This window comes from Schistocerca cancellata, chromosome 5, assembly GCF_023864275.1.
Source record: "Schistocerca cancellata isolate TAMUIC-IGC-003103 chromosome 5, iqSchCanc2.1, whole genome shotgun sequence".
NCBI lineage: Eukaryota > Metazoa > Arthropoda > Insecta > Orthoptera > Acrididae > Schistocerca > Schistocerca cancellata.
Window position 1 is genome coordinate 472,024,486 of NC_064630.1, and position 25,302 is coordinate 472,049,787.

The 25,302-nt window shown below is 46.1% G+C and overlaps 1 protein-coding gene across 1 annotated transcript in view; it reads left to right on the plus strand.

Moving 5' to 3' along the window:
* Positions 1-7,631: 7,631 nt before the first annotated feature.
* LOC126188608 (RNA-binding protein squid-like) overlaps positions 7,632-25,302 on the plus strand; it is a 52,684-nt gene continuing 35,013 nt past the window's right edge. The window contains 1 exon segment of the mRNA XM_049930210.1: positions 7,632-7,931. Coding sequence (XP_049786167.1) covers positions 7,632-7,931 — 300 coding nt within the window.

Sequence of the window (25,302 nt, forward strand, 5' to 3'; positions counted from 1 at the left end):
TGACAAATGTTTCCGTTTCGAAGTGATGAACCCCGGTTCATCATGTGTGACGATTTTCAACAAAAATTGTCAAGATCAGCCTTGTAGCTTGATTGCAGTTCTCGTTGCTCTTATCGTCTTGTGTTATGTGGCGAATAACCAAGGTGGCACATACCTCTTAGTACCGCAGCTGGTGGACGAGAGTGTCAGCACTACTGACAGAGACGTCCCATTGAGCAGCAAAGTGTTTGATTAGATCTGTCGATCACACGTCTCGTGTAACGTCGGACTCTAGAGTTTGTTGAGCATCTCTGAAATTCTTCCGCACTGGCTAAACGAACTCGTGACGAAACACGCCGCTCTTCATTGGGTCTTCTATATCTCTTTATCAGTCCTACTTGATAACGCTCATCAGAGCAATACTCAAGAATTGGTCGATCAAGCACCTTATAAGCCACATTCTTCGTGTATGAATTCCATTTCCTAAGAATCTACCTGTGAATCTCAGGTTGACATCTGCTTTTCCTACTATTTGTTTTATTGCTCATTTCATTTAAGGTCGCTGTGGATAGTTGGTCTTTGATATTTTCGCAATTTTTCCATTAGCACGTAACTGTACAATAGTGGATTTCTTTCCTATACACTGAAGGAAGTGGAGCAGTGGTTATCACACTGGACTCGCATTCGGGAGGACAACAGTTCAGTCCGGCGTCCGGCCATCCTGGTTTATGTTGTCAGTGACTTCCCTAAATCGGTTTAGGCAAATGCCGGGATGGGTCCTTTGAAAGGGTACGGCCGATTTCCTTCGCCATCCCTCCCACATCCGATGGGACCGATGACCTCGCTGTTTTGCCCCAAATCAACCGCACAGTCAACCTTTCCTATATATTCGCGCGTTCCAACATTGCAGGAGTCACAGATGTGTACGACCGGCCGGCACGCCGGCGATCGGACAGGTTTCCGAGATCTTGTCGCGACGAAGACAGACGTGTCGCCCAAAGATTCATCGTATTTTAGTTCAGTGTCTGGTCTCCGCAGACAATCTGCTAAGTACCTAAGTATATGTGCGATGCTTTGTTTTTCCGCCAAAGCAAAGTCAATGACAGCTCTCTGGAACGCACCTCCGTTACAGACGCCATTTTAAACGCTGCGTCGTGTGTCGCCACCTATCGGAAGTTTTGAAAGTATAGTCGCTGAAGCAGGACTATTCGACGATGTCCCACAACAAATTCCGCATTTTTTCAACCGAAAGTGGCCAGAAAAGATATGTTGCAGTAGTTATTGAACGCCGCTCGTTATAATTGATCATAAAGCGATTTAACAAATAAATACTTGTAAGTACATGAGATGTCATATTACATACAGTTATCAAGAATTGAAACTGCAAGAATTTCAGTAGTTGGTAAAAACTGTAAATTGTGTTCTCCTCCCCCCCCCCCCCCCCACCGAGTCCTTTTTCATTCCCCTCCTTCTCGCGTCTGCCCAGCCCTCCACACTCTAAAGTGTCCTCGTCCTCTCCCCTCCCCCCCCCCACTTTGTTTTTCCTCTCCTTCCCCCCCTTTTCTTTCTCATCATCTGTCGAGGTTCCCCCGTATGCCCTCGGCTTTGGTGTGTCATATTTGTGCCAACTTTTTAATACAGTGTTCAAGTGAGTGTTCAGTGTTGTGCGTCTTTTCAAAGTGTTGCGAACAGAAATCATGCTGTCGGTGGGTGCGATTTTTATATCTCTTGACAGAAACGAGAATGTTGCCGTTTTTTTAATTGTCTATCATTTTACCTGTCTGCTTCCTGTGTATTTTATTAGCATCACCAACCCTTTGTTTTATGTTTTAAGTTCCACAGTTTTCCTCCATTTTACTATTTAAGTCACCGGTTTTATCGTCTGCTTTTATTATTTATTATATTCATTTTTTTAAACAAATTCTGTAGGCTGAAGAGCGGCGTACTAAGCTGCTGGCAGGCCGCCCCCTTCGTGAGGAATCGAAACTCAATAAAGGAAAAAATATGTAAATCGAGATCTCCTCCAAACAGTTAGGAAATAAACAGAACTAAAATTTTATGATGTGATGGAACTACCATTTACAGCGGATGTGTCAGTAACGTTTCCTCTAACCGCCAATCAGTGGAAGAGGACAGAAGCAGCAGAGGTGGATTCCTAAGACCATTAGCAGGTTACAAATTCATATACCGAAAAACAATAGTGAAATTAAAAATGAACTGGGCGTCCAAAGGACACTTCAGAAAATGGAGTACAGAAAGTCATACCACGAACTCATTCAAAGGATGTCAGATGAACAAGCACCCAATTTAATACAGAAATATACACCTCAAGGGAAAATAAATATTTGGGGTCCTAAGAAAAGATAGAATGATCAGTTGCATTCATTTGAAACTGACACATCCAAGGGTGCCTAAACCAAAACTCAAATTTGCTTTGTGACGAGACATCGCAGACCGTGGGTGTCTAATACCAAAATACCCAAAAAAATATCTATGTACAGTCTCCGAAATTTTGTCGCTGGAGTTTGTCTTCACCCTACATTTTCCCTTTCCTTTATTATAGTAAATCGTCATTGACTTTTTAGAATAAGATGTATTGAAAGTTTCATCAATAGCAATGTAACAACAAAAGGAAAGCTGCATGTCAAACAAAGCTTTCAGTTTTGCTACAACTTTGCTTTAACTCGTGCAACTACTATTTGAAAACTTTTTGCAAAATACTTAAGGTGCGACATGAAGTCGCACAGGAGGCTTGGGTCCATGACGTAACTTGAGGAGACTTTCACCACTGCTGAATACATCAGTCACTTGCTGTTCAAAAATTATTATTTACTGACCCGTTTAGAGCGCAGTCCATCATCAGAACATCTTGCAAGGAAAAATGGAAAGCCATAAACACAAGCGTAAATGACGAAAGTCAGTTAGAGTAAATTTAGTAAAGTTGTTACGAAGAATTCTAGAAGTGGAAACATACCAAAAGGAAAAGTTTGCATACAGAGTATGGAGACACATGCATCATCCGTCAGATTCAGACAGATGTAAGGACGACGCTACAAAAAGTAGTGAATGCACTACGAACAGTGGCGTTATACTGAGGCCACAAAAATCACAAGATACTGAAATCAAAAAGTGCAAAGCAGGAATAAAGACTTGAGTAAAGGCCTAAATATGAACCTAAAAACATAAAAATAAGATTATGTACAACAGTGTACAAAGCGTACAAGATTCGATTAATTAGAGGCTTTAGAAAACTTAGCTAACAAGAATAGCCACCAAGCTGCGAGACTGAATTGGTACAGTGACGCTGTATGCGACCACATCAGTAAATGAACGAATTGATAATGAAATTAAAATAAAAGAGAAGTAGGGAAGGACACCTAACGCTGTACGTAAATACACATAATGAAAACTATAGTTTAACAACAGTACATAAATCATAAAAGATACAATAGGAACCGGTAAGGAAAGGGAAGAATGAATACAGGGAAGACAAAGAAGGGAAGGAAGAAAATCCATAAAATTACAGAGCACTCACAGTGCAATATTCATACAAAAAACCAAACATAAAGCAAAATGATTAGTCTAAGTGACAATTTACAGCCACAAGAAATAGGGCAGCAGACAGGGAAAACTGGGACGAAGAGAGACATGTTTATTGTGCACACCGATTGAATATTAAAAACATAGATAAATTTTATAGTAATCAGTGGCTTAAAAGCCAGTGTATGCATTTACAATTCACGCAGAACATCGTTACAATTCACAGTGCAAGTACAATAAAGTACATGAGAGCAATGACGAAGAAGTTAAAGTGACTCTAAAACATTCCTATGGAAGGCGTCGCGCTGATGACGTAGGATCCGCAAGGAACAGTTAACAATGTGACAGTAAGGTGCTGGCACAATAACGTGAGTTAAGCTAACAAAGTTGTAAGATCAATAAAGAAACTTCCAAAAACTAAAAGTATTTCTTTAGAAATAAGTAACTTTTTAAAAAACCTAAATATTATTCGCTTAAAAAATGACATTGTAATAAAAAGCACAACACCTGATATTTATCGGAATGGCAAAACAAAAATCCCTTCTGTATAAAACAAACACATCTGTATTTTAGAGTCTGAGCTGAACCAAGCAAGTGTTCGATGTATGTTCTACACTCAAGACGCTAACCTTGCCTTTCTTATTCAGCTCCCTTCTATCAGCGCTGTGAGTCTTAGTTAAGCTTTTTTCTTTTTTTTTTTTTTTTTGCTTTGGGGCGATTTAAAATTTTTATTCTTTTAATCAATTAAAGCAATTACCGTAGTTAATTTTTGTTTACTACCTACAAGTCACCTGGTAGAATTTTGCACACAGCACAACTTAATCATAGCTAACACTTGGTTTAAGAATCATGATACAAGGTTGTATACATGGAAGAACCCTGGAGATACTAAAAGGTATCAGATAGATTATATAATGGTAAGACAGAGATTTAGGAACCAGGTTTTAAATTGTAAGACATTTCCAGGAGCAGATGTGGACTCTGACCACAATCTATTGGTTATGACCTGTAGATTATAACTGAAGAAACTGCAAAAAGATGGGAATTTAAGGAGATGGGACCTGGATAAACTGAAAGAACCAGAGGTTGTACAGAGTTTCAGGGAGAGCATAAGGGAACAATTGACAGGAATGGGGGAAAGAAATACAGTAGAAGAGGAATGGGTAGCTTTGAGGGATGAAGTAGTGAAGGCAGCAGAGGATCAAGTACGTAAAAAGACGAGGGCTAGTAGAAATCCGTGGGTAACAGAAGAAATATTGAATTTGATTGATGAAAGGAGAAAATACAAAAATGCAGTAAATGAAGCAGGCAAAAAGGAATACAAATGTCTCAAAAATGATGTCGACAGGAAGTGCAAAATCGCTAAGCAGGGATGGCTAGAGAACAAATGTAAGGATGTAGAGGCTTATCTCACTAGGGGTAAGATAGATACTGCCTACAGGAAAATTAAAGAGACCTTTGGAGATAAGAGAACCACTTGTATGAACATCAAGACCTCAGATGGTAACCCAGTTCTAAGCAAAGAAGGGAAAGCAGAAAGGTGGAAGGAGTATATAGAGGGTCCATACAAGGGCGATGTACTTGAGGACAAAATTATGGAAATGGAAGAGGATGTAGATGAAGATGAAATGGGAGATACGATACTGCGTGAAGAGTTTGACAGAGCACTGAAAGACCTGAGTCGAAACAAGGCCCCAGGAGTAGACAACATTCCATTGGAATTACTGACGGCCTTGGGAGAGCCAGTCCTGACAAAACCCTACCATCTGGCGAGCAAGATGTATGAGACAGGCGAAATACCCTCAGACTTCAAGAAGAATATAATAATTCCAATTCCAAAGAAAGCAGGTGCTGACAGATGTGAAAATTACCGAACAATCAGTTTAATAAGCCACAGCTGCAAAATACTAACACGAATTCTTTACAGACGAATGGAAAAACTAGTAGAAGCCGACCTCGGGGAAGACCAGTTTGGATACCGTAGAAATAGTGGAACACGTGAGGCAAACTGACCTTACGACTTATCTTAGAAGAAAGATTAAGGAAAGGCAAACCTACGTTTCTAGCATTTGTAGACTTAGAGAAAGCTTTTGACAATGTTGACTGGAATACTCTCTTTCAAATTCTAAAGGTGGCAGCGGTAAAATACAGGGAGCGAAAGGCTATTTACAATTTGTACAGAAACCAGATGGCAGTTATAAGAGTCGAGGGACATGAAAGGGAAGCAGCGGTCGGGAAGGCAGTAAGACAGGGTTGTAGCCTCTCCCCGATGTTATTCAATCTGTATATTGAGCAAGCAGTAAAGGAAACAAAAGAAAAATTCAGAGTAGGTATTAAAATCCATGGAGAAGAAATAAAAACGTTGAAGTTCGCCGATGACATTGTAATTCTGTCAGAGACAGCAAAGGACTTGGAAGAGCAGTTGAACGGAATGGATGGTATCTTGAAGAGAGGATATAAGATAAACATCAAAAAAAGCAAAACGAGGATAATGGAATGTAGTCGAATTAAGTCGGGTGATGCTGAAGGAATTAGGAAATGAGACACTTAAAGTAGTAAAGGAGTTTTGCTATTTGGGGAGCAAAATAACTGATGATGGTCAAAGTAGAGAGGATATAAAATGTAGACTGGCAATGGCAAGGATAGCGTTTCTGAAGAAGAGAAATTTGTTAACATCGAGTATAGATTTAAGTGTCAGGAAGTCATTTCTGAAAGTATTTGTATGGAGTGTAGCCATGTATGGAAGTGAAACATGGACGGTAAATAGTTTGGACAAGAAGAGAATAGAAGCTTTCGAAATGTGGTGCTACAGAAGAATGCTGAAGATTAGATGGGTAGATCACGTAACTCATGAGGAAGTATTGAATAGGATTGGGGAGAAGAGAGGTTTGTGGCACAACTTGACCAGAAGAAGGGATCGGTTTGTAGGACATGTTCTGAGGCATCAAGGGATCACCAATTTGGTATTGGAGGGCAGCGTGGAGGGTAAAAATCGTAGAGGGAGACCAAGAGATGAATACACTAAGCAGATTCAGAAAGATGTACGTTCCAGTAATTACTGGGAGATGAAGAAGCTTGCACAGGATAGAGTAGCATGGAGAGCTGCATCAAACCAGTCTCAGGACTGAAGACCACAACAACAACAACAACTTACAAGTGTTTTAATTTCAATAGCGACTATTAAAAGTTTCTTGCGATCGAGTTTTAAAACCGTAAGAAATGCTTGAGATTTATGCTTTTGATGCATTGTCTTTTAAATGTACATTTTCTTAAATGTTTCTGAATTTTCCATCCTTTGATTTTTAAAGTGTTACACATGACAAAAATTGTTTCTAATGATTGTAGTGTTGAACACATCCGGCGCAAGTTAAAAATAAAAATAATAATAAACGTGTGGAATGTTAGTCCTACACGTCCAACAGCTCATCACTCCAAGATCCAAGTTCCCTGCCATTTCAAAATCAGGGCTAATGGAAGGTAATGTTGCAATGAACTTAGGCTGTGGGGAGCATATATATATATATATATATATATATATATATATATATATATATATATATATCTGTGTGTGTGTGTGTGTGTGTGTGTGTGTGTGTGTGTGAGTGTGTTTTATGTGTTTTGATTTTCAAATATATCCTTTAGAGCAAAGAACGGGTTCCATTATATAGTACTGTTTATTCATTCATCACTTGTTTTCCTTCTGCCGGCCGCTGTCGCCGAGCGGTTCTAGTCATTTCAATCCGGAACCGCACTGCTGCTACGGTCGCAGGTTCGAATCCTGCCTCGGGCATGGATGTGTGTGATGTCTGTAAGTTAGGTTTGAGTAGTTCTAAGTCTAGGGGACTGATGACTTCAGATGTAAGTCCCATAGTGCTTAGAGCCATTTGAACCATTTGGTTTCCTTCCACTATTGCTTTTTGTCTGCTCCTTATTACATATTGGCAAGAAAACGTTTCCAAGGAAAGAACTTCGACCAAAAAGTGACTAACTACGTTTCTTAGTAGGCCAGTTCTTGAACACAGCAGGGCACTTACAAATGTCTTCAGAGAGCAGTTGATGTCGACAGTTTGATCAAAGACGCCTGGTTGACGTACACGCTCCGATCCTCCTGGATGCTGGTGCATAAACAGGGTGCCCGGAGCGCGCCAGCCCCTGCTCCTGCATCTGGTTCCTTCCGTCCACTTGCTGCTGGCTGCGGTGTGCAGGGATTCCCCGCAGGAGGCTGCCCCGCTCTCTCCACGAAGGTCGCGACCTCTGCGCTGCGCCGCAGCTACGTAGCGATGCGATCATACCCACTGGACTTCCGTTGCAGAGAAAGTGGAAGTGAACCGCAACCCCGGCTCGGCTTTCTTCCGGTCCACGCTGTGCCGCACCTCAAGAGACCAGCTGTGTTTGAAACTTCAGAGAGGAGGGTAAGGGGGAAGTAGATCTACGGACTGAGGGAAAGCTTACCAGCTAGTTTCGGCCTCAGTTGATCTGCCATACGTGTCCATAATTAATAAAATATTCCGGGCTATTATGACATGGTCGAAGGGATTTCACTTTAAGACCCGACGATTCGTCCTCATCTACAGAGGACATTTTCAAAGGGGATCGTAGCTTTGTTGAATGTCCGATTCACACCCTGGCTAGCTAATGACTACAGCGAAATTCCGCTTCCGCTCAGTGTCGTGACGTCACATTTTTTGAATTCTCGAGCGCAACTGACCGTTGTCCACTGCCGTCGTCCGCTGTTACTGTCATAAATTCCAGCTTTTTCCAGCGGTTTGCGAGCATTCTTGGCAGATTTTAGGTGAGCTTATATCTTCCGTGTGGCTGTGTAAATTACCGCGATGTTCCGCTTCCTGTGCGGTCAGTCAAGTCCTTAATGGACGGCTGGAAAACTATCGATGTCACCGGTGCTTGAGTTGTTGTTGTTGTGGTCTTCAGTCCTGAGACTGGTTTGACGTAGCTCTCCATGCTGCTCTGTCCTGTGCAAGCTTCTTCATCTCCCAGTACTTACTGCAACCTTCGTCCTTCTGAATCTGCTTAGTGTTTTCATCACTTGTTCTCCCTCTATGAGTTTTACCTTCCACACTGCCCACCAAGGCTAAATTTGTGATCCCTTGATGCCCCAGAACATGTCCTACCAACCGGTCCCTTCTTCTTGTCAAGTTGTGCCATAAACTCCTCTTCTCCCCAATTCTATTCAATACCTCCTCATTAGTTACGTGATCTCCCACCTAATCTTCAGCATTTCCCTGTAGCACCACAGTTCGAAAGCTTCTATTCTCTTCTTGTCCAAACTATTTATCGTCCATGTTTCACTTCCATACATGGCTACACTCCATACAAATACTTTCAGAAACGACTTCCTGACACTTAAATCTATACTCGATGTTAACAAATTTCTCTTCTTCAGAAACGCTTTTCTTGCCATTGTCAGTCTACATTTTATATCCTCTCTACTTCGACCATCATCAGTTATTTTGCTCCCCAAATAGCAAAACTCCTTTACTACTTTAAGTGTCTCATTTCCGAATCTAATTCTCTCAGCGTCACCCGACTTAATTCGACTACATTCCATTATCCTGGTTTTGCTTTTGTTGATGTTCATCTTATATCTTCCTTTCAAGACACTGTCCATTCCATTCAACTGCTCTTCCAAGTTCTTTGCTGTCTCTGACAGAATTACAATGTCATCGGCGAACCTCAAAGTCTTGAGCATCACTATAATATCTATCCGCTGGACTTAACGCTCTTTTCACCTCAGCGAACGAATAACCATTCTTGAGCAATGCATTGGTGAGATTATTTAATTCTGCATCAAGCAGCTCTGGTTCGCAGATTTGTCTTGCTCTGTCCACCAATGTTTTTATGATGCCTTGCTTTTGTTGTGGGTGGTGGTTCGAATCCCGTTGTAGGTAACTGTGTTCGTATATCGAGAGGTTGTAACAACAGAAAATTGTAGTGAAATGCAGGAGGATCTGCAGCGAATTGACGCATGGTGCAGGGAATGGCAATTGAATCTCAATGTAGACAAGTGTAATGTGCTGCGAATACATAGAAAGAAAGATCCCTTATCATTTAGCTACAATATAGCAGGTCAGCAACTGGAAGCAGTTAATTCGATAAATTATCTGGGAGTGCGCATTAGGAGTGATTTAAAATGGAATGATCATATAAAGTTGATCGTCGGTAAAGCACATGCCAGACTGAGACTCATTGGAAGAATCCTAAGGAAATGCAATCTGAAAACAAAGTAAGTAGGTTACAGTACACTTGTTCGCCCACTGCTTGAATACTGCTCACCAGTGTGGGATCCGTACCAGGTAGGGTTGATAGAAGAGGGAGAGGAGATCCAACGGAGAGCAGCGAGCTTCTTTACAGGATCATTTAGTAATCGTGAAAGCGTTACGGAGATGAGAAACTCCAGTGGAGGACTCAGCAGGAGAGACGCTCGGTAGCTCGGTACGGGCTTTTGTTGAAGTTTCGAGAACACACCTTCACCGAGGAGTCAAGCAGTATATTGCTCCCTCTTACGTATATCTCGCGAAGAGACCATGAGGATAAAATCAGAGATTAGAGCCCACACAGAGGCATACCGACAGTACTTCTTTCCACGAACAATACGAGACTGGAATAGAAGGGAGAACCGATAGAGGTACTCAACGTACCCTCTGCCACACACCGTCAGGTGGCTTGCGGAGTATGGCTGTAGATGCAGATGTAGATGTAGAACTGTCAGTGTGTACGCGGGTACTACAAAAAGAACTGTTAAAAAGCACTCGAAAAGCACCAGGGCAATTGCAGAAGACGGGAGATTGACAGATCAGCTGTTGCGGAACGGGCGTGAAAGTGAATGAAATTTGGATTCCGGTGCTGCGGAAGATGCGTACTAGTCTTCGGCCATGGGATGATAGTAACAGCGGACGACGGCAGTCGACAACGGCCAGTTGCTCTCTCGTATTCAAAACACGTGACGTCACGCCACTGCGCGGAAGTGGAATTTTGCTGTAGTCACTAGCGAGCCAGGGTGTGAATCGGACATTCGACAAAGCTACGATAGCCCTTCAAAATATCCTCCGCAGATGGTGACGAAACGTCGGGTTTAAAGTGAAATCCCTTCGACCACGGCATAACATTTTATTAACTGCGACAAAAAAAATTCCGGCCGTGTAAGTTTACATTTTATAACCGTTTTGGTTGCAGAAATCACTGTCAAGAGTAATCTGGGACCATGCAAACTGGATATTGTCCTACATATGATATTATTGTCTGTGAGTGGCTAGAATACATTATTACAAAAGAAAGAAAATTCCGCACCCACTTGTTAATAAGATACGATGTTAGTATTTTCTTATACCCGTCAAGATCGTTTGGAATCACATAAAGAAGGAATCAGTGAGGATGATCTCAGAGAACTGAGAATGTTGTCTGTGCTTGTTTGGAATACAATAGCTCAACATTGATTAAGAATAATGATAGTTCCGCTGCGTACCCATCCACGTTTCAAAATCGTAAAGAGATTGGTATAAGCGTGCGTTTGTCAGTAATCTTTAGGATCATGTAAACTGGCGAATATAGACGAGGGAGAGAATGCTGTCTGCAATGCCTTGGTATAAAAATGCTCATCATTAGGCGAATAAGGAAGCTCCCGTTGTGATTACCCATCACGTCAACTAGGTACCCGGTTGGAATCGGTGTGCACTTTTAAAGTATTGGAACTAATTGGTGATTCACTTCAGTACAAGAGAAAATCAAAGTAACAGACCTTCAACATCATACGCCGGAATCCACGGCATGGATAACACGGAAGATAGTCTGTCAGATCATAGTAAATGGTATTTAGAGTCTTTCGTGACGTGTGGGTTCAAGTACAGGGTTATTACAAATGATTGAAGCGATTTCACTGCTCTACAATAACTTTATCATTTGAGATATTTTCAAAATGCTTTGCACACACGTACAAAAACTCAAAAAGTTTTTTTAGGCATTCACAAATGTTCGATATGTGCCCCTTTAGTGATTCGGCAGACATCAAGCCGATAATCTAGTTCCTCCCACACTCGGCGCCGCAGCATGTCCCCATCAATGAGTTCGAAAGCATCGTTGATGCGAACTCGCAGTTCTGGCACGTTTCTTGGTAGAGGAGGTTTAAACACTGAATCTTTCACATAACCCCACAGAAAGAAATCGCATGGGGTTAAGTCGGGAGAGCGTGGAGGCCATGACATGAATTGCTGATCATGATCTCCACCGCGACCGATCCATCGGTTTCCCAATCTCCTGTTTAAGAAATGCCAAACATCATGATGGAAGTGCGGTGGAGCACCATCCTGTTGAAAGATGAAGTCGGCGCTGTCGGTCTCCAGTTGTGGCATGAGCCAATTTTCCGCGGGCTACGCGTGAAACTTGCCCGCACGCGTTCAACCGTTTCTTCGCTCACTGCAGGCCGACCCGTTGATTTCCCCTTACAGAGGCATCCAGAAGCTTTAAACTGCGCATACCATCGCCGAATAGAGTTAGCAGTTGGCGGATCTTTGTTGAACTTCGTCCTGAAGTGTCGTTGCACTGTTATGACTGACTGATGTGAGTGCATTTCAAGCACGACATACGCTTTCTCGGCTCCTGTCGCCATTTTGTCTCACTGCGCTCTCGAGCGCTCTGACGGCAGAAACCTGAAGTGCGGCTTCAGCCGAACAAAACTTTATGAGTTTTTCTACGCGTCTGTAGTGTGTCGTTACCATATGTCAATGAATGGGGCAACAGTGAATTTATGAAATCGCTTCAATCATTTGTAATAGCCCTGTATAAGAATATGACTTTTCCCATAATCACGATTATTTATCTAATGCTTTGTGTCTTGTTCCAGCACTTAACAGTCGGAGGTATGAGTTTAAAATTAGAGTGTATGTAAATGTGATTTTATGACTCTTGTCCCAGTAGGTTTTCTTTCCGGCACTTTTAGATTCGCACCGTAACCACCGACTGGATTCCAATAGCTCCTCTGCCTGTCCCGCTATCGGTTCGTCAGCTGTGTTACACGCGCTGCTATCTGGTGGCTCTGTCGATGTCCGGAGTAGTCACTAGATACGAAGTGCCGCAGGGGAGGCTCTCTATAACATCCACGATATATATATATTTATATTACGAGTGGAATATGAACGTGTGGAAAATTACGTAACTCAATAACATTCATTCAATTATGTATCTATTTCTTAAAAAGATGATTAAAACAGAGACAATATTTGTCTCATATTCTTTGTTAATCTATGTCAGTCTTTTCTTTTGTCTTTTACCCTTTTGTCGTCTTCTTCTGATGTAAGTCACCGACGCAAGACGCGAATCGATTTGAGGTCTGTTGAATGAAAAACATTTAACGTAAAATTATTGTACTTTTATGTTCATTTGCTGGTAAAAAACAAATAGAGCCAAATGCGTTAAAACTATTTATGATTAATTATTGAAAAATCACTTCCTCTTTTAATTATAATTTTGTATTAATTGTTTTATTATAGCTGCAAGAAGCGCAGCCATTGTTAGTTGCGATTATATAGCAACTTCGTCTGTGCTTCTGGTCGAAATATCAAGGGTTTGTGTTAAAACTAATTTGCAAAAGAGTATTAATAATTATTTTTGGTTGCATCAATTTAAATGATTAATTATTTATTGAGCAAAGGAAAATCTTAATTAAAAAAGAAATCCTCTATCTTTTGTTGGCCGCCATCTTAACTTTTATCTCAGCGGCAGACTTAAATTACTTGAAACTGCAAACAATATTCCGTTGTCAGAATGAGATTTTCACTCTGCAGCGGAGTGTGCGCTGATATGAAACTTCCTGGCAGATTAAAACTGTGTGCTCGACCGAGACTCGAACTCGGGACCTTTGCCTTTCGCGGGCAAGTGCTCTACCAACTGAGCTACCGAAGCACGACTCACGCTCGGTACTCACAGCTGTACTTCTGCCAGTACCTCGTCTCCTACCTTCCAAACTTTACAGAAGCTCTCCTGCGAAATAAATGTGCACCGGTGGGACTGAACTCTATTTATAAAAGAAAAAATTAATCGAATCAGACTGCATTTCCTAAGAACAGTGCTGATGGTATTTATTGTTGAACAAGATTTCATTGCTGATGTATGAGGCCAAAATTAAATTATGCACGAATCACGAGAAAAATATTTCTGGTAGCATAACGTCTATGTTGTGTGCGGGTGGTATTTTGTGGTTCCTTTTCATGATCAATTTGCTAAGAATAATTAAATCCATCGAATACAAAAATTATAAAAGCTCTGATGTACGACGTGTAATTTTAGTGATATGAACACAACTTACAGTCAACATTATTACACTACGTCAGGTGGAATTCTTGTGCAATTTGAACAAAATACTTATCCGGGAGAAGTGGTATGAACAATGCATTATACATGTGTATAATATTGTCACTATCATTTACAAAATCGAATCAGTGCAACTACGAAATAATAGAGCGAATTCAAACCGCAGAATACCATAGAGTATCATATCATCCATATTCATTGCATTTGTCCACGTTGATGATACGCAAAAGCACCACACTGGCGCCCGAACAGGGACCACCAATGCACATTTGTTCATTTAAATGAAATAATAACACAAAAAACTTGTAATTTATTACAGGTAAAAATTACCAGAACAATTTATTAATTACTTGTATGTATTGTTTTTCACGAACAATGACATCTGTCCACTGGGTTGCTGTACTACTAGAGCTGGTGCGACAGCCAAATCACATAGAGCACTGCTGCCCACTGCAGAAGAGTTTAAAGGTAGGAATAAGGTCCATGTTTGTTTCAAAAGTTGCAGTGACACACATTAATTGAGCAAACATACATTTTTTTTTGTGATATGTTACAATACAGCATCACCGGTCTATTGCGGTCTAACTGTGTTGGTGAGGCAGTAAATTTATCCACAGGGCAGTGACTGCGTCACTGCAATTCACTTTGGAGGTGTGGCGGTGGGACTTGTAGTCCCGTACCACCCTCTGACGGTGACAGTACTACATGAGTCAGGCAGAAAAATTTAGCCTAACGTGGGCAGGTATGATTGGAAAGTATTGGACGTAGAATGGGGGATAGTCCCGCCAAATGATGCGTCCGTGGTGGGCGTGCCAGACCTATCGTTAGCCATGGTCGGAATCCGATTCCTCTAGGATGGTTAGGGGAACCGGATGTCGATGCCAGCGGCGTGGAAGTGTGGTCCCAACGTGTCGTAACCCATGGACAGTGTCCCGCAAGGCATCCACTTTCTCATAGAGCCGCCGCGCGTTGTTGCGTATGGTCGTCTTTAGGGGGACGATATCAGCTTCCTCGTGGAGAGTGACAATTCTCGTGAGTGGCGGGGCGTGCAGACTCCACCTGAGCACCTTGTTCTGTAGGCGCTGCAATGTCCGCATCCTGGTGACACTAATCGTGGCCCATGCAGCAGATCCATACGTGAGGACAGGCAGGATAGCTGTTCGGTAAATGCGGAGCTTGGTATGCAGGTTAAGTTCCCTACTGCGAAAGAGCGGGTACAACGCCCTGGTTAGCTTTTGCCCCTTGTTGGTGACATACTCCGCATGACAGTGGAAGAGCAACTTGTGGTCCATCTGGACCCCGAGATAGGTGGTTGTCGGGGACCAGGGCACCTGCACACCTGCAATCGAGATATTGCGGTGGAGGACTGGGCGCCGTTTCGTGAAGTACACTGCCGTAGTTTTGGCGGCATTGAGAGCTATATTGTTTGTCCGGTACCAGGTGATAGTGGCGTCCACCTGTCGCTGGAGGCGGGCGACGACGGCCTCAGTAATGCGGCCAGTGGTGTATAGTGCTGTGTCGTCAGCGTATTGTGCAAGGTGGCACTCGGGGATGACCGGCATATCATTCACATAGATATTAAAAAGGATGGGAGATAGCACCGATCCTTGCGGAGTGCCTGCCGACAATTGGCGAATGCCAGAAAGCATTCCCCGTTGAGCCACTAGGAAAGTCCTGTCACGGATGAAGTCATCAACGATCTTGACATAAATATCCGGAATAGGGGTCTGTGTCAGCATCTTGTGTACGAGGTTGTCTTGCCAGATTTTGTCGTAGGCGTTTTGCAAGTCCAGAAAAACGGCAGCTGTCGACTTGGCAGTGTTGAAGCCTTTGCTGATGTGTTCAGTGATCCGTAGGACCTGAAGTTCAGCAGAGAGGTGCGAAGTGAATCCAAACTGTTCAGGACGGATCGTCCCAGCTGCTGCAAGAGGTTGGGAAAGTCGGTGAAGAATCACAGATACAAGGACCTTCGCCATAGTGTTTAGGAGGCTGATGGGCCTGTTGTTGGTGGGGACTGTAGGGTCCTTGAACCTCTTGGGGATCGCAAAGGGCTTGGCTTGTTTCCACTGAGGGGGGAAAAGGCCAGATGTGAGACAACAGATTAAAATCTTGGTGAACAAGATGAGTGGTGTGCGGGGAAGGTGGCAAAGATGTTCATTTAAAATTCCGTCTAATCCAGGGGCCGACCGGCCACGTTTCCGTCGAAGGATGCGCTGAATTTCTGCCATGGACGTAAGAAGGGGAGCAGATTGGGGTGGCCGGTTGCGGAAAGCAGCAACAGCTGTGAGGACTTCATGTTCTTCCTGTAGTTCGTTCGGAGAAAGGTCCTGGACCAGAGGGCGGTTTTGGGCCTCGAACGCATCTGCCAGCGTTTCCACAATTTGCAGGGTATCATAAGACAAGCCCGCTGCTGTGCGAATAGGATGGGCAGTCGTTGGCTTAGAACGCCGCAGGGTGCGAATGACAGCCCTGTCAGATTTTTGGTGGAGTAGGAAAGTGGACATCCTGTCCTCCCACTGTTCAGACCTCCATTCGGCGAGCCGGTGGCTGAATTCGCGTTGGAGGCGTCTCATTTGGCGTTTGTCCTGAGGGTCACGAAACTGCTTCCACCTCCGGCGGTAGCGGTTCTTCTGCACCTTCAGCTCTCGTAACAAAGGGGGCAAGTCGTCCAGGGGTGTTAAATTTCGAGGTGCAGTGGAGGTGGAGAGTTTCACTGCTTTCTGTATTTTGGCGGTAAGGTAGTCCACAGCACGGACTATATTGGCCGGTGTTGTCAAATTGAGGTCGTGTCGAGTGGTGTTATTTAGTACCCTGGCAAACTTGTCCCAATTGGTGAGGGTCGCAGTGGAACGAACATCAAATGAAAGGGCATCATTGGTGAGGTGCAAGAGTACTGGCTCATGGTCTGAGGCCAGTTCGTGGAGAACTTCCAGTGAAAACTGAGCGGTGATGTTTTTGAAGATGGCCACATCCAGAACGTCTGGCTGGCAGTTAGTACGGACTGGGATATGGGTAGGTTCGTGGGGACCATAGACTGATAGTGCTAAAGTATCCTCCAGGTCAAGGAGGAGCCGGCCTTTGGGGTTAGACACGCGAGAATGCCAAGCTGGGTGCTTGGCACTGAGATCTGCCCCAATGATGAGTCTGTCGAAGGATGACAATGTGCGGAGGTCTGCTTCCAGCAGCGGCTTGTTTGGGCTCAAATACGCTGCTGCAAAGGTAATGGCACCAAGGCGTGTGGAGATGGTAACTGCTGTGGCCTCTATTTGTTCCATTGGCTGGAGGGGCTCTTGCATATGGACAAGAGCTTTGTTGAGGAATACAGCTGTGCCTCCACCACGGCGGTCGTGGCGATCAGAGCGGTAACATACCATGTTGCGAAGGCGGAAATCGTCTGCCGATTTCAGGTGTGTTTCTGTGACCAGTAAAACATCCACACGATAGTCATGGAGGAAGGTGTTCAATTCCGTCTTCATACGTTTTATGCCATTGGCATTAAAAATGCAAGTGACAAGATCCCGAGGGGGCTGGTGGTGGTGTGGAGGTCCATTCGCCATTACAACAATATTTGACTAAGCCCTTCCACTAGGGCGATGACCTTGGAGAGCCCGTCCTCCGACTGACGGATTTTTTGTGCAGTGTCACGAATAACAGCCCGGATGTGGGGTTTCGTGAAAAAGGAGATGACCAGGAGGATTTCGCGCATGTCCGCCCGAAAAGACGCATCAGTCTCCACCACTGGGGGAGGGTCCCAGGTGGTCTGCTTGCCCCTACGGCGCGCAGGTGCAGGTGTAGTAGTAGGCAGAGTGGAGGTAGGGGCAGAGGGTTGAGATAGAGCCACAGATGGACTGGAGGGAGCTGCAGCTGGCTCCTGTAGTTGGTGAGCAGTGGGAGCTCTCACGGAAGACAGACAATGAGGAGGAGACCGGGCTGCAGCAGCAAAGGATGTCGTGGCAGTCCGGGCAGGAAGCGGCACAGGAGCCACCGAGCCATCTGGTGCCTGAGTGACTGGTACCAGAGTGGCTGCTGAGGACAGTGCACTAGGCTGACCCCGCAAAACAGGATAGTTGGTCATGTCCCGTAGTGGTGGGGGAGGTCGATTTATTCTCGGTTTCTTTTTCGGCGGACGAGAGCACTTCAGTGCCTTCTGGTAAACAGGGCACCCCCTCCAGGATGCCATGTGGTGGGGATCGTGCGTCGTTCCCAAACATCTGGCACAGGTAGGTTTCTCCAAAGCAGGGAGTGTGCAGTTCTCCACTAAATGTGGGCCAGCACACTTAACACACCGCAACGGCAGGGAGCAGTAATTCCCAGTATGTCGTAAACGTTGGCATTTGCGACAGATGGCTGGCCCGTTGCGGCCCTCGTACGATTCAATCCGGACTTTCGTGTATAGAAGATACCGGATTTGGTAAATCCGCTCTATGTCCTCCCTCCGGGAAAGGGAGACGACGTGGGTAGGGCAGGGGATCAATGCCCTGGTCTCAGGATTCCTCTTGCTATACTGGTGGACCAAAGGATCTTCGAAATCGAGTCGAAGCAGTTCCTCCTTGACCTCCTCTGCCGTAACCTCTGGTGGCAAGTCCTTGATCACGATTTTGGTGCGGCGATTACCCGACGTCTGGTGGGTAAAGTAAGGCATCGCCTTTGATTTTACGAAATCGAGAATGGTAAGATAGTCGTCCCTACTGTCAAGCAGGTATTTCACATGATCTTTTTGGTAAACAGCTCTCAATTGGCCGACAATGAGCCGCTGGAGCTCAGTGTTCAGTTTCGTATAATTAGTGACATTATATACCACAATGGGGGGTATCTTCTCTTTCTTCAGAGGGCTTGACGGGATCTCTTGAGAAGGACGGTCGGGAGCATGAGCCATTTCCTCATCCACAGGACCATCCTGTGCAGCGTCCCCCGGCAGGGGGGTATCGGAACACGATCCGCTGCCACCACAGCCCGCGTGGGCGGAGGGGCGTCTGGAGCGACGGCCAGAGGACTTTCCGACTGAGTCAGGGTGAGGGGCGTCTGGAGCGACGGCCAGAGGACTTTCCGACTGGGTCAGGGTGACCAGAAGACTCGCCACGGTGGCGGGACGGCGTAGAGCGAGGTGCAGGTACAGCCGGGTGGTGGGCAGACAGAGCCGATGTGTTCGCCGCCTCACTACGAGAGAGGTCAATTACTAGGCGGTCAGGTGGATCGTCGGACGACGACGATGACGCGGATGAACGGACCCTGACACGCGACGGTGGACAGTCTTCATGATGATCGGTTTCAGTGCCAGTGGTATCAACCGGCGATTTGTGGCGGTTGGCGCGATTCAAGCGATCCTTCGCCCGTTGTGAAGTGGGCGGAGCATTGTGCGCGACGGGAGGCCGGGACGAGCGGCGTAACCGACGCGGTTCTCCCCGAACGGCGGCGGTGCAGGGGTCGGAGGGTCGCGAAGGCTGCTCCGCGAGCCTCTCCATAGTGGACTCGGGTCCGCCCGACATGGCCAGGGGCCCGGCACGAGAGGACTACGCACACCAAAAATCTCCCACCTATCCTGGGGTTATAATTACTAAGACACCAACGCCGTAATAACAAATATACCAACGCTGTTAAGCGGTTCAAACTGTAACGATACGACACGGTAACGCACTCGTATTAAATAACACTTTCAGGGATCCAACCTGAAACACAGCTTACATTGAACACCAGCAGCGATAAGTAGTAGACATTCAATAAACCCGTATTAAATAACACTTCCAGGGATCCAACCTGAAACACAACTTACATTTTTTTTTTTTTTTTTTTTTTTTTGTTTGTGTGATATGTTACAATACAGCATCACCGGTCTATTGCGGTCTAACTGTGTTGGTGAGGCAGTAAATTTATCTACAGGGCAGTGACTGCGTCACTGCAATTCACTTTGGAGGTGTGGCGGTGGGACTTGTAGTCCCGTACCACCCTCTGACGGTGACAGTACTCCATGAGTCAGGCAGAAAAATTTAGCCTAACGTGGGCAGGTATGATTGGAAAGTATTGGACGTAGAATGGGGGCTAGTCCCGCCAAATGATGCGTCCGTGGTGGGCGTGCCAGACCTATCGTTAGCCATGGTCGGAATCCGATTCCTCTAGGATGGTTAGGGGAACCGGATGTCGATGCCAGCGGCGTGGAAGTGTGGTCCCAACGTGGCGTAACCCATGGACAGTGTCCCGCAAGGCATCCACTTTCTCATAGAGCCGCCGCGCGTTGTTGCGTATGGTCGTCTTTAGGGGGACGATATCAGCTTCCTCGTGGAGAGTGACAATTCTCGTGAGTGGCGGGGCGTGCAGACTCCACCTGAGCACCTTGTTCTGTAGGCGCTGCAATGTCCGCATCCTGGTGACACTAATCGTGGCCCATGCAGCAGATCCATACGTGAGGGCAGGCAGGATAACTGTTCGGTAAATGCGGAGTTTGGTCTGCAGGTTAAGTTCCCTACTACGAAAGATCGGGTACAAAGCCCTGGTTAGCTTTTGCCCCTTGTTGTTGACATACTCCGCATGACAGTGGAAGAGCAACTTGTGGTCCATCTGGACCCCGAGATAGGTGGTTGTCGGGGACCAGGGCACCTGTACACCTGCAATCGAGATATTGCGGCGGAGGACTGGGCGCCGTTTCGTGAAGTAAACTGCCGTAGTTTTGGCGGCATTGAGAGCTATTTTGTTTGTCCGGCACCAGGTGATAGTGGCGTCCACCTGTCGCTGGAGGCGGGCGACGACGGCCTCAGTAATGCGGCCAGTGGTGTATAGTGCTGTGTCGTCAGCGTATTGTGCAAGGTGGCACTCGGGGATGACCGGCATATCATTCACATAGATATTAAAAAGGATGGGAGATAGCACCGATCCTTGCGGAGTGCCTGCCGACAATTGGCGAATGCCAGAACGCATTCCCCGTTGAGCCACTACAAAAGTCCTGCCACGGAGGAAGTCATCAACGATCTTGACATAAATATCCGGAATAGGGGTCTGTGTCAGCATCTTGTGTACGAGGTTGTCTTGCCAGATTTTGTCGTAGGCGTTTTGCAAGTCCAGAAAAACGGCAGCTGTCGACTTGGCAGTGTTGAAGCCTTTGCTGATGTGTTCAGTGATCCGTAGGACCTGAAGTTCAGCAGAGAGGTGCGAAGTGAATCCAAACTGTTCAGGACGGATCGTCCCAGCTGCTGCAAGAGGTTGGGAAAGTCGGTGAAGGATCACAGATTCAAGGACCTTCGCCATAGTGTTTAGGAGGCTGATGGGCCTGTTGTTGGTGGGGACTGTAGGGTCCTTGAACCTCTTGGGGATCGCAATCAGCTTGGCTTGTTTCCACTGAGGGGGGAAAAGGCCAGATGTGAGACAACAGTTTAAAATCTTGGTGAACAAGATGAGTGGTGTGCGGGGAAGGTGGCAAAGATGTTCATTTAAAATTCCGTCTAATCCAGGGGCCGACCGGCCACGTTTCCGTCGAAGGATGCGCTGTATTTCTGCCATGGACGTAAGACGGGGAGCAGACTGGGGTGGGTGGTTGCGGAAAGCAGCAACAGCTGTCAGGACTTCATGTTCTTCCTGTAATTCGTTCGGAGAAAGGTCCTGGACCAGAGGGCGGTTTTGGGCCTCGAACGCATCTGCCAGCGTTTCCACAATTTGCAGGGTATCATAAGACAAGCCCGCTGCTGTGCGAATAGGATGAGCAGTCGCTGGCTTAGAACGCCGCAGGGTGCGAATGACAGCCCAGTCAGATTTTTGGTGGAGTAGGAAAGTGGACATCCTGTCCTCCCACTGTTCAGACCTCCATTCGGCGAGCCGGTGGCTGAATTCGCGTTGGAGGCGTTTCATTTGGCGTTTGTCCTGAGGGTCACGAAACTGCTTCCACCTCCGGCGGTAGCGGTTCTTCTGCACCTTCAGCTCTCGTAACAGAGGGGGCAAGTCGTCCAGGGGTGTTAAATTTCGAGGTGCAGTGGAGGTGGAGAGTTTCACTGCTTTCTGTATTTTGGCAGTAAGGTAGTCCACAGCACGGACTATATTGGCCGGTGTTGTCAAATTGAGGTCGTGTCGAGTGGTGTTATTTAGTACCCTGGCAAACTTGTCCCAATTGGTGAGGGTCGCAGTGGAACGAACATCAAATGAAAGGGCAGCATTGGTGAGGTGCAAGAGTACTGGCTCATGGTCAGAGGCCAGTTCGTGGAGAACTTCCAGTGAAAACTGAGCGGTGATGTTTTTGAAGATGGCCACATCCAGAACGTCTGGCTGGCAGTTAGTACGGACTGGGATATGGGTAGGTTCGTGGGGGCCATAGACTGATAGTGATAAAGTATCCTCCAGGTCAAGGAGGAGCCGGCCTTTGGGGTTAGACACGCGAGAATGCCAAGCTGGGTGCTTGGCATTGAGATCTGCCCCAATGATGAGCCTGTCGAAGGATGACAATGTGCGGAGGTCTGCTTCCAGCAGCGGCTTGTTTGGGCTCAAATACGCTGCTGCAAAGGTAATGGCACCAAGGCGTGTGGAGATGGTAACTGCTGTGGCCTCTATGTGTTCCATTGGCTGGAGGGGCTCTTGGGTATGGACAAGAGCTTTGTTGAGGAATACAGCTGTGCCTCCACCACGGCGGTCGTGGTGGTCAGAGCGGTAACATACCATGTTGCGAAGGCGGAAATCGTCTGCCGGTTTCAGGTGTGTTTCTGTGACCAGTAAAACATCCACACGATAGTCATGGAGGAAGGTGTTCAATTCTGTCTTCATACGTTTTATGCCATTGGCATTAAAAATGCAAGTGACAAGATCCCGAGGGGGCTGGTGGTGGTGTGGAGGTCCATTCGCCATTACAGCAATATTTGACTAAGCCCTTCCACTAGGGCGATGACCTTGGAGAGCCCGTCCTCCGACTGACGGATTTTTTGTGCAGTGTCGCGAATAACAGCCCGGATGTGGGGTTTCGTGAAAAAGGTGATGACCTGGAGGATTTCGCGCATGTCCGCCCGAAAAGACGCATCAGTCTCCACCACTGGGGGAGGGTCCCGGGTGGTCTGCTTGCCCCTACGGCGCGCAGGTGCAGGTGTAGTAGTAGGCAGAGTGGAGGTAGGGGCAGAGGGTTGAGATAGAGCCACAGATGGACTGGAGGGAGCTGCAGCTGGCTCCTGTAGTTGGTGAGTAGTGGGAGCTGTCACGGAAGACAGACAATGAGGAGGAGACCGGGCTGCAGCAGCAAAGGATGTCGTGGCAGTCCGGGCAGGAAGCGGCACAGGAGCCACCGAGCCATCTGGTGCCTGAGTGGCTGGTACCAGAGTGGCTCCTGAGGACAGTGCACTAGGCTGACCCCGCAAAACAGGATAGTTGGTCATGTCCCGTAGCGGTGGAGGAGGTCGATTTGTTCTCGGTTTCTTTTTGGGCGGACGAGAAGACTTTAGTGCCTTCTGGTAAATAGGGCACCCCCTCCAGGATGCCATGTAGTGGGGATCGTGCGTCGTTCCCAAACATCTGGCACAGGTAGGTTTCTCCGAAGCAGGGAGTGTGCAGTTCTCCACTAAATGTGGGCCAGCACACTTAACACACCGCAACGGCAGGGAGCAGTAATTCCCAGTATGTCGTAAACGTTGGCATTTGCGACAGATGGCTGGCCCGTTGCGGCCCTCGTACGATTCAATCCGGACTTTCGTGTATAGAAGATACCGGATTTGGTAAATCCGCTCTATGTCCTCCCTCCGGGAAAGGGAGACGACGTGGGTAGGGCAGGGGATCAATGCCCTGGTCTCAGGATTCCTCTTGCTATACTGGTGGACCAAAGGATCTTCGAAATCGAGTCGAAGCAGTTCTTCCTTGACCTCCTCTGCCGTAACCTCTGGTGGCAAGTCCTTGATCACGATTTTGGTGCGGCGATTACCCGACGTCTGGTGGGTAAAGTAAGGCATCGCCTTTGATTTTACGAAATCGAGAATGGTAAGATAGTCGTCCCTACTGTCAAGCAGGTATTTCACGTGATCTTTTTGGTAAACAGCTCTCAATTGGCCGACAATGAGCCGCTGGAGCTCAGTGTTCAGTTTCGTATAATTAGTGACATTATATACCACAATTGGGGGTATCTTCTCTTTCTTCAGAGGGCTTGACGGGATCTCTTGAGAAGGACGGTCGGGAGCATGAGCCATTTCCTCATCCACAGGACCATCCGGTGCGGCGTCCCCCGGCAGGGGGGTATCGGAACACGATCCGCTGCCACCACAGCCCGCGTGGGCGGAGGGGCGTCTGGAGCGACGGCCAGAGGACTTTCCGACTGGGTCAGGGTGACCAGAAGACTCGCCACGGTGGCGGGACGGCGTAGAGCGAGGTGCTGGTACAGCCGGGTGGTGGTCAGGCAGAGCTGATGTGTTCGCCGCCTCACTACGAGAGAGGTCAATTACTGGGCGGTCAGGTGAATCGTCGGACGACGACGACGACGCGGATGAACGGACCCTGACACGCGACGGAGGACAGTCTTCATGATGATCGGTTTCAGTGCCGGTGGTATCAACCGGCGATTTGTGGCGGTTGGCGCGATTCAAGCGATCCTTCGCCCGTTGTGAACCAGCTATCCTGGTGCACTAACTACTAAGACACCAACGCCGAAATATAAAATACACCAACGCTGTTACGCGGTGTAGAACTGCAACGATACGACACGATAACGCACTCGCATTAAATAACACTGCCAGGGATCCAACCTGAAGCACGACAACTTACATTGAACACCAGCAGCGATAAGTAGTAGACATTCAATAAACCAGCTGCGAGAAATTTACTGCAACATGTAATAAATTTGCATAAGATTCTCTACACAGATCCAAAGAGTTTTCAGTGTTTATATATATATATATATATATATATATATATATATATATATATATATATATATATATATATATATGTGTGTGTGTGTGTTTGTGTTAGGTATAAGATTATTTTGTGTTGATGTATATGTGTCAGTGATATATATATATAGATTTGTTGTGTTATATTGTGTATAAAATAGTTAGGCCAAGGAAACTGGTTAAACCTAGTGAGGATACGGAGGCAGAAATGGTATCAGATCCTCCAGTAGAACAATCTGTTCACACTCCTACTCAGTCATTAGAGAATTTAACTACCGATGATATTCCGACAGGTAGTGAGACTGAAGAGCTCCCGAAGCAAACTGGCACTCCACTAGTCAATCAGTTAGAAAATAGAGACACTATTTGTACCGGCCCAGGGCACAAGTGCACAACACACAAGCTATGCCGTTACAAGATATGTTAACAGTATTATTCGACAAGTTACTATCCAGCAAAGGGAAGAAAGAGCTACAGAGCTGGAACGTCAAACAGTATTATTCGAAAAATTTACTATCCAGCAGAGGGAAGAAAGAGCTAGATAGAGACAGGAACAAGAAATTAAAGACCAAGAGAGGGAAAGGAAATTAGTTGAAAATATCAACAACATATTTCTTAAAAGAGATGA